Source organism: Lipotes vexillifer, unplaced genomic scaffold (genome assembly GCF_000442215.2).
Source record: "Lipotes vexillifer unplaced genomic scaffold, Lipotes_vexillifer_v1.1 scaffold19, whole genome shotgun sequence".
Lineage (NCBI taxonomy): Eukaryota > Metazoa > Chordata > Mammalia > Artiodactyla > Lipotidae > Lipotes > Lipotes vexillifer.
The window spans coordinates 1,907,781-1,918,500 of NW_006793856.1; the positions used below are offsets into that span (position 1 = coordinate 1,907,781).

Here is a 10,720-nt window from a genome sequence, read left to right on the forward strand (position 1 = left end):
CTTTCACATAAATTACAGCAAGATCTTTTTTGATCCACCTCCTAGAGCAATGGAAATAAAAACAAAAGTAAACAAATGGGACCTAATGAAACTTAAAAGCTTTTGCACAGCAAAGGAAACCATAAACAAGACAAAAAGACAACCCTCAAAATGGGAGAAAATATTTGCAAATGAATCAACGGACAAAGGATTAATCTCCAAACTATATAAACAGCTGATGCAGCTCAATATTAAAGAAACAACCCAATTCAAAAATGGGCAGAAGACCTAAATAGACATTTCTCCAAAGAAGACATACAGATGGCCAAGAGGCACATGAAAAGCTGCTTAACATCACTAATTATTCGAGAAATGCAAATCAAAACTACAATGAGGTATCACCTCACACCAGTTACAATAGGCATCAACAGAAATCTACAAACAACAAATGCTGGAGAGGGTGTGGAGAAAAGGGAACCCTCTTGCACTGCTGGTGGGAATGTAAATTGATACAGCCACTATGGAGAACAGTATGGAGGTTCCTTAAAAAACTAAAAATATAATTACCATATGACCCAGCAATCCCACTACTGGGTATATACCCAGAGAACACCATAATTCAAAAGGACACATGCACCCCAATGTTCACTGCAGCACTATTTACAATAGCCAGGTCATGGAAGCAACCTAAATACCTATCGACAGACGAATGGATAAAGCAGATGTGGTACATATATACAATGGAATATTACTCAGCCATAAAAAGGAACGAAATTGGGTCTTTTGTAGAGACGTGAAGGGATCTAGAGACTGTCAAACAGAATGAAGTAAGTCAGAAAGAGAAAAACAAATATCGTATATTAATGCATATATGTGGAACCTAGAAAAATGGTACAGATGAACTGGTTTGCAGGGCAGAAATTGAGACAAAGATGTAGAGAACAAATGTATAGACACCAAGGGGGGAAAGTGGCGGGGCGTGGTGGTGGGGGTGTGATGAATTGGGTGATTGGGATTGACATATATACACTGATGTGTATTAAATGGATGACTAATAAGAACCTGCTGTATAAAAAAATAAGATACAATTCAAAAATTCAAAAAAAAAGAAAAAAAGTCCATTTCACTCATTCTAGGTATTCTTTTATTCTGAATGTTTAGTACTCCTATATTTGATTTACAGTATGTTATTATTTTGTACTTTACATTCAAGTTTTGCTGCTGCATTTTTAAATTTATTTATGTCCCAGCTTATTGCCTAATTCTACCTAATATCTTCACTGGGCATCCAAAATGGGCTTATTAAATATCCCAGATAATTGTGAGGTCTCAGGGTAGCTCTGGGTATTGAATTTAACACGTGACCTTAAAAAGAACAAAGAAAAACTGTATTTTATGTAGCTCTCTTTTACATACATCTCTTATACCACTCTTTTTTTTTTCCCTATACCACTCTTATAAGCCCAGAGTAAAGTTTTCATACACATCTTCATGCTCTAAGAAACATTTATTACCAAAAATTTAAATGCAATTCAATAACTATAAAAGACACCCTATAGAACTACTGATGGTTCAAGAAGAAGAAAAGTTACAGGGGACATGGCTGATTGATAAATACTGTGACTTCCCAGCTGTATTTCCTTTTCATGTCCTCTTCTCTTCTTAGACAAACTGCTAAGAATGTTGGCTACCGAAAATCAAAGAAATTACACACTTCCCCTAAACTTGCAACAAACTCAGTGCAATTATGTCTGTAGTTTCTTTTTTCTCTAAAAGCACTAAGTTCCCTTCTTTGTCTCATCGTGGCCTTTTCTGAGCCTAAATGGCATTTATTTTACACATGGGTATGACTTAGTATTCACACTAAGTTGCAGATACTTCTCTGCTACTTAACCTCACTGAAGATCAGTATGTGGTAGCACATCTTTAAAATATCATATGGAGCATTAATGATTTCAGGAGGCAGGATTTAGTAATTCAGCACAATAACAGTATTTTAAGAGAATGCACATAGGCTGAATGGGTGGTTGTGGACCTGGATACCACAAAACCATCTCTGTTCAGCACAAGACTCCACTGTGGATAAACTTGAAGCCAAGCTAAAGGCTAGTCCCTTTGGCCAGCAAAGCTCTACAGCACTTGATTATTACCTCTAGCGCTGATAGCATGGATCTCATCTCCTTTCCTAGACTGGAAAATCCTAGAGGTTTGCCCTTTTCACCTATGCTTTCTTTATCTTTTTGTATGGATGGAAGAATAATTGAAAAAAATGAACCTGCCTCATAAGCCAAATATTCTTTTTCATGAAGTAGTCTAAAGCAGCTACTCACAGCTCTCTTGGAAGCAGTCATTAAATCTTTAACTATTTACAATATTAAAAAAATCAGAGAATGGTAGTGCTAGAAAAGATATGGTCTAAACCTTTCATTTTATAGGTAGGGAAATGGACAGATGTTTGTCTTTATGCATACAGGGCAGTCGCTAACATAAGCTTAAAAAACAAAATTAAGCCAAACCACAATGAGAGGAGTAGAAATACATCCTTTAAATTGATATCACTCTTCCACAAGAAGATGCAAACTCATAGAGGCACTACAGAGTCTCCAATTATAGTCACAAATGGAACCACCTGGTATTTCTTGGCAGCTAATAACATTTAAGGAGAAAAAGTTTTCCTATTTCTTATAAATGCTCATCCAGGGATTTCTGTCCTTTCCCCCCAAATCATCTAATGATGACTCAAAATAATATGGTGACTTATACTTTTGAAGGTACTTAAAATACTACAGAATTTTAAAAACAACCACAACTTACCTCCTTCAACTTTTCCACATCATCTTTCACTTTTTCGTAGATTTCACTAGCTGTTCTAAGTTTTTTCTTCCACTCTGCTACAGTTTCTGGGTCAATTTTACTTGGATTATCTGCAACTGGATGTTTGTCTTCATTTTGGTTGCCCTGCATCAAGGTTAAAGGATCCAGAATAGTCTTGATCTGTGACTCCAAGCTGAGATTTTTACTCTTAAGCTCTTCTACCTCTTTCTGTAGACAATCTATTTCATCCTGAAAAAGCATTGCATAGACATCAGGTAGACAGAGACACTAAACACATACATATGCTAGAGTGAGGCCAATGTGCTTTTAAATTTTATACTCAAAATTCTGTAGATACATAGATTCTTTATGCATCAGAAAAGCTTTGCAGACAGAAAGTCACATATAGTTGAAATTCTCAAAATGTATTTTGACTGATAAAAATAGGCATTTCCGGGCTTCCCTGGTGTCGCAGTGGTTGAGAATCTGCCTGCTAATGCAGGGGACACGGGTTCGAGCCCTGGTCTGGGAGGATCCCACATGCCACAGAGCAACTAGGCCCGTGAGCCACAACTACTGAGCCTGCACGTCTGGAGCCTGTGCTCCGCAACAAGAGAGGCCGCGATAGTGAGAGGCCCGCGCACCGCAATGGAGAGTGGCCCCCGCTTGCCACAACTAGAGAAAGCCCTCGCACAGAAACGAAGACCCAACACAGCAAAAATAAATAAAACTCCTACCCCCAACATCTTCTTTTAAAAAAAAAGAAAAAGGCATTTCCATTGCTTTTATTTTAATTCAATGACAGTTTGTAATTTTAAAAAATTAAAATGTCGAATCTTTGATTCTATTTTAGATATCCAGAAAACACGAAAAGGCACATGAATTCAACAAGGAAGTAGATTCCTCAGAAGAAAATTCTGAGGCATGTTTAATTGCTTTACTGAGGGGAATTTAAAAATACAGTTTTGATCAAGATTTATAGTTTTGTTTGATGTCTATATTTTTGCTTCTATATTTGAAGTAGGAGTAAAACCACATACCATGTCCTTTCACTTTCCACTTCCGAATAGTACCTGTAGTTAATTTTTAACTCTTCTACATTCTGGATCTTTAATTACTGCTAAGACTATTCCAAGTATTAGTTTTCCCCATGTGGAACTGCTTGCTACCTTAAATCCAGTAACTAAACATTTGGGGCTAGAACTCTTTTCTGTGATACAATTTATTCATCTATAATGGATATTTCATCTTAAACTAAGATTGTCAGAAATTCTGTTGTTAGAAAATAAACTTCAATATGCCAGTAATCTTCTAAAGGATTAATTTGATTAGCATCTAAGTGTGATAAATATTAAGTAAATAAGAATACGTTTCAGAGCTAACACAGATAGTGCTATTTACTATTTTAAATTACAATACATTTCAAGTTAAATAGCATTATAAAATGAGAAAATCACTTTACTTGTTTGAATTGATATATTAATGAATAAACAAATATAAACAGGAAAACATATGAATGAACATTTATTCATTTATTTATGTCCCACTTTATTTCAAAAAATTTTTAAAGCAGCTGAAGCAGTTTCCATTTACATAGTATAACTTAAAGATATTTTGTGTCAAAGGAAGAGAGCAATAATATCCCTCATTTAGTCGATATAAAATGACAACTGGGCCTAATGTTTATTCAAAAGTATATGTATTCCATTAACATGAAGCTAATTTAGAAAAAATTCCATCACCATATGTCAAACCACCTTCACAGGAAGAAAACCACTGCATAATCTCACATATATGTGGAATCTAAAAGAGTCAAATACATAGAAGCAGAGTTAAACAGTGGTTACCAAGCGTGCAAGGTGGGGGAAATGGAGAGGTGGGAAAAATAGGGAGCTGGTTCAAGGTGTGCTAAGTTGCAGTTATACAGGATAGAGATAGTCTAGAGATCTACTGTATAACATGATGACTATAGTTAATAATACTGTACTGTGTACTGGAAATCTGTGAAGAGAGTATATTTCAGGTACTCTCACCCCACACACAAAGTAATTATGTGAGGAGACAGCTATGTTAATTAGCTTGATTGATGTAATCACTTCACCATGTATATGTATATCAAAACATGTTATACACCTTAAATATACACAATTTTTATTTTAAAAAAACCACACTGTTTTACATGGGGAAAAAAAAAAGAATTAGGAAATAGCATATCTCACACCAAAATCTCTTTGCTGGTAGCTGACATAAGTATATTTTCTTTACCAGAACTGATCAGACTTATAATTAGCAGTGAATTTATAGGTAGAAACAAAAACAGAATGACGGTTATAATCCCTGTTTGCCAGACCATTCACAATGCCTTGTGGGGGCTGGAAGACTGACTTTTACAAGGGAGTTTCCTTTATCTCCCACCTCTTGAGGGAGTAACTTACAAAACAATGTTTCTGTTGAGGACAAATTTAAAATTAAAAGAAAGAAAAAAAGGAAATGTTTCCATCTGTTCCTTTCCTCTATTTGAAATAGGAAAGGGAAAAAGAAAAAGAATTTATCAAGTAAGATATTTTTAAACTGGCATTTAAAATAAGATTTCATTAGATGCTTACTCTAAGAAGTCCAGGGACTGATAGCTCAGTTTTACCTTGAATTCAATGCTGTCATCATTTAACATTTTAATTATTATTTACCTCATATTCTTTGTGGAGTAATTCAAGTCTAGTTTTCCGAAGGTGCTTCCTGACTGTATGGCTTAGTATAGGTTCACTTTCACTTGTTCCTCCTACAGGGAAAAAAAAAGCTAACTTTTCATTCTGATTCGGGTAGAATGACAATTAAAATGAACTTTTTTATTATTGTTCTATATAGTTCTCTAGCTTAATTTCTACCCTTTTCCTTATAACCATGTGGGCTGCCATCTAGGCCTCTTCTGTACTTTAATCCTGAGAAAAGATAAATAACACCATAAGATATACCTTCAATAAAATATCATGTTGTGTTTACTTACCTATGTATCTTATTATATTAAACTCAATGAAGGCAAAGGCTGTATTTTATTAATGATCACATTTGGATGACTGCAAATTTTGAGTACCAGACAACTGTTAATGATAAAATCAATGATTATATTTACAGCTAACCAATAAGTTGTATAAATATTATCAATATTATCTGTACATGATATAATTATCAAATACATATTATTATCTGTATATATCACATATGATACATATATTATGATATATATTATTATAACCAATGTATTCATTCAAACATATGTGGTTACACAACTGAAAAGATTAATGTGTCCTTTCACTGATTCTAACAACCCAGTTGCGATGGGTTATAAATCACAGCACTAATTGTATGCCCATAATAACTCACACAAACACACTCAAAATGTTTTCTTCCTGAGAGCTCTTCACTTATGCTGTGGTTACCTTCTTTGTACTTCTCAGCATCATGATAGCAAAGGCATATACAGATATTCTTTTTCAGGATGTTCTATCCAAATGGCAGGATGGATGAACCATTTTACTTGAGAGAATTTATGAAATATCACTTAGATATGAATGAATAAAGGAGGGAGAAGGGATGTGAAAAGAAGCTGGGGGAAAAACATTCAAATTATTTTAATCAACAAAACTCATATTCTGCAAGGAAAGACCTGACTCCTGGTAAAGGTCAGTGCAGGTAGAAAAGTAGAGGCTAAGGTTAACACTCCAGTTTCCAGCACAGCAGAGAAATATTCCTCTATCAGACTTCATCCAGGTACTCAAGAAAGAAACCTTGGAGCCAGCTCTGACTCCCCTTTCAGATCACTTAGTTCCAAAGTTCCACTGGTTGTTCTTTTGTTCTAGCATATATACCTTCCTTTCCATTATAAAAATTTTAGTTAAGTCCATTTTGCCTAACTTGGGACTATTACAATGACTTCTTAAGTTTTCTGAAAGGTTTTTTTCTATGATTCATGCTATCATGAATTCACTTTCAATTTTTCCTAAAGCAAAACCAAATAAAAATCATTTAATTTTAACAATCTAAGAGAAATAACACTAAAAAAGCTCTTTAAATGCTCTATTTTTCAAGAATCTTCTAGTTCAAGTTTTATTCCCCCTCTTACCTACACTACTGTAGCACTGAATGTTCTTTTTTATTCCCTTAATCCAGAATCACACTCTCCTTCACCTGGGCAAGCGCATCCAACCTGACCTACTCACGTCCCGTTTCTCCCCTGGAGCCCAGCCTGCACACATCCCCTGAGTGATACTCCTTACACACATTTTGGGTTGTGCCATCCCCTTGCTCAGACCATCATGCCCACCTCGCCCTTCTCACCCACACAGCAGTTCCCCGATTTAGTCTGTCACTCAAGATGCTCTGCTCTAATACGCTACCAAATGTAAAATAGATAGCTAGCGGGAAGCAGCCGCATAGTGCAGGGAGATTAGCATAGTGCAGGGAGATTAGCTCTGTGATTTCCCTCCCTCCCACCTAGACGGGTGGGATAGGGAGGGTGGGAGGGAGGGAGGTGCAAGAGGGAAGAGATATGGGGACATATGTATATGTATAGCTGATTCACTTTGTTATAAAGCAGACACTGACACGCCATTGTAAAGCAATTATACGCCAATAAAGATGTTAAAAAAAATAAAAAGAGTCTCATTTTACATTTTCAGTCAGACCCAAACTAGACTACTGATCATTTCCAAAAACATGCCTTACTTTACTACTTCTAAACTGTAGTGCATGCTATTCCCCCTGCGTGAAATGCCCTCCCTAACCTTTACCATTTGAAAACTTATCCATCCTTAAATCTCCATCTTAAAGGCCACCTGTGTCATGGATCCCTTCTCAATGTTCCTAGCTGAACTTTCCTGTTTAAACTCTGTGGACCTTCCTGTTTGTTTGTTTTTGGCTGTTAGCATCTGCTGCTTTAAACCATTAATATTTTGGTCCACATGCACAGCCTCTACCAGAATGAAAGTTCCAGGAGGCTCTGAGACTTCTCATGGTGCTTTGTGCTCCCCAGTTGCTCCACTTACAGATTATGCCAAATGCCCAATCCATCCAGTAGGATATTGGCAAAATAACATCACTGAAAATTGTCTATTTCAGTCTTCCTCCAAATAGACACTATTTAAGATTGTTTCAAATCTATTTCTATATGTTTATAAAATAGACCCTTACCAATAATCTCTTTGCAAGGATTTTCAGGAGTGATGGGGACTCTGCAGGCTGGACATTGGCTATTATTCTTCAACCACAAATCGATACAAATTGAACAAAATACATGGTTGTTGACACATATGACAGGCTGGCGTACCTTTGAAAAAAGAAACATTACTTTTAGTACAGGGCAACAGTCCTAATGAGAATCTCAATAGTTTTAGCTTAGAGCAAATCTCTTCTCTAGAGTACAGCAGTAGGTGCTTTAAGAGGAAGTATAATATCTAGGATTCATAAAAATGCTGCTTGTGCTACCACATTGTTTCTTATACATGTATAATAAAGATACTAGCTTAGATATCTGGTCATAGAGACTGAAACTTTGAACACATCATGAAATGGTTTTATTTTGTTCCAAACCACACTTATTGCCAAAAATAAAATGCATTTTGTTCCACTGAGGCTGGGGCAATTTTCCTTCAACTATTCTATTTTTGGATCATGAAATGTCAGAATTAGAAGGTTCTTTAAAGATTATTTAGTCCAATCACCCATATGACATTCAAGACTTGAAATCCTTCCCTCAAGTCATTCTACTATATTACAGAGCAATAGCAATCAACAATTTAGCACTGATTCTTACTAGAAAGTCCCCAAAACCAGAGGCGTAAAAGCTACAACAATCCTAAAAGACATGACATACACTCATGTGGTTTACAATCTAAATAGCAAACAGTGCTGACAGAAATACTTAAATACACCAAATATACAAATCTTTGACTCAGTGTAATCAAATAACAATACTTTACATTTATATTGTCTTATATTTTACAATGGGCTTTCCATGCATCCTCTCTCTCTCTCTCAATAACCCTGTGAGATAAACAGTAAATATACTTTACTAATAAGGAAACCAAGGTGTGAAGATATTAGGTGGCCTGCTCAGGGTTAACAATGTAGGTGTTCTGACTGTGTGTAGCTGTTTTATCAGAGGCAAAATAGTAGAGAAGCTGTTTTAGTTTCCTACTTATTTGTTTACATATTTATTGTAAATTTATATTTATCTCCCCTTTTAGACTAGAAACTCCATAAGAGCAAGAACTTCTTTCGTCTCATTCATTTCTGAATCCCTGGTACCTAGAAAATAGGTTAGTACACAGTAGGTACGCAATAAAGTCCTGTTGAATGAAGTAACTGCTATTAGGACAGTACTTAAAATTCAACTTATCGGGGAACCTGCCAGAGGGAATAGGCAATTCTTTCACATTTTGTTGTAAAGAAGAGAGCATAAAAATATGGCCATCGTAAGAAATGATAACAGGAATGACACAGTAAAAAGGGGATATTAATTAATGACGGAGGAAGAGGGGGAGGGATTAGAGCCATAGATAGCAAAGTCCCTAAGAAGTCAAGAGGGGAATGATATCCAAATCACAAGGGGGCAGATTTTGACTTATATGGAGTGAGGATCTGTCTTCCATTTTAACAAAAGGGAAAACCGAGGGTACAAGAACAAATACAAAGTGGATGGAAGATCTGTTGATGGAAAGATGAGGGAACTCATGTTCCAACTGCTTATTGTTTGTGATTAAATATGAGGTGAGGTTACCAGCTGCAAGTGAGAAGGGGGGAATATCGACTTGAGAAAATAGGAGAATAAAGCAGTTGTTTTGAAAGGTAAGAAAGTAAATTTACTAGGGTTATGTACAGAGCTGGATTGCCAAACACTGTTGAGTATGTGAATGGCAGCAAACTGAGAGAGCCATAGGGTCAACCAATGGATCTTGAAAAGGCTGAAGTAATACTGGAAGAGTAGGTATGATGAGAAGAGGAGCAGATGCTCATAGTCAAAGCACAGGAGGCGGTACAGCTGCTTTCCCTAATGTTTTGTCCTGGGACACCTTACCTGACAAAGTTCTATTTTCTCTCTCAATCTCATGTATCACACAGTGTTAACATCTTTTCTATGGTAACAGTTCCTGAGAATCCTCTGTAACTGGACCTTAATAAGTGGCAGAGCTTAGGCTTCTAGAGACAAACCTGAGGCTGACTTCAGCTCTGCTACTTATTGAACTGTTTGACCTTGGGTTAACCCTTTAGTTACAGTGGCATCTGTTTCCTCTTCTGAAAACTATGGTTTAACCTAGTAAACTTTTCATTCAGATGTTGCTTAAGATTTAATAATATAAAGATGTAAGCACAGAGACTTCCACATAGCAATCCCTGGGGAGGGGAGGGGAAAGGAGAAAAGGACTATATCCACGTGCCCAGGAGCCAACTCCATGTAGGCATCTTAAAGCTGCCCCAACCATAACATGTCTAAAGCCAAACCTGGCCTCCACACACTCACTCCCCCTCCTGCACTTCTTGTCTAAGTTACTGGCACCACCACCTCACCACTCAGGCTAGAATACTGAGAGCTGTCTCTGACTCACCCTTTTTATTTATCCTCACCATCCAATCAATCATCAAATGCTGGTATCATATATCAGTCTAAGAAGCCAGGGGTTTTAAGATACACCCATATTTTATGTACCACTAAGAAAAAAGAAAGAATGAAAAATGCTGCCAATTACAACTGCAAGATGCTACTGCTTGTAAAATAGAACCAGATTTCAGAGATATTACAACTGCAAGATGCTACTGCTTGTAAAATAGAACCAGATTTCAGAGATGTTATAACGTTCAGACTATATCCCAGAATAGTCAAAATGTGGCAAACCTACCTCTAAATGTTCTTTTTTTTTTTTTTTTTTTTTTG

At 36.3% G+C, this 10,720-nt stretch overlaps 1 protein-coding gene across 1 annotated transcript in view; it reads right to left on the reverse strand.

Annotated features, from left to right (window-relative positions):
* Positions 1–10,720, reverse strand: part of OBI1 (ORC ubiquitin ligase 1) — a 45,756-nt gene that overhangs the window by 27,860 nt on the left and 7,176 nt on the right. Inside the window, exons 2-4 of the mRNA XM_007466796.1 lie at positions 7,981–8,116; positions 5,481–5,572; positions 2,794–3,042 (exon numbers count right to left, since the gene is read on the reverse strand). Coding sequence (XP_007466858.1) covers positions 2,794–3,042; positions 5,481–5,572; positions 7,981–8,116 — 477 coding nt within the window. The remainder of the gene's footprint in view (positions 1–2,793; positions 3,043–5,480; positions 5,573–7,980; positions 8,117–10,720) is intronic.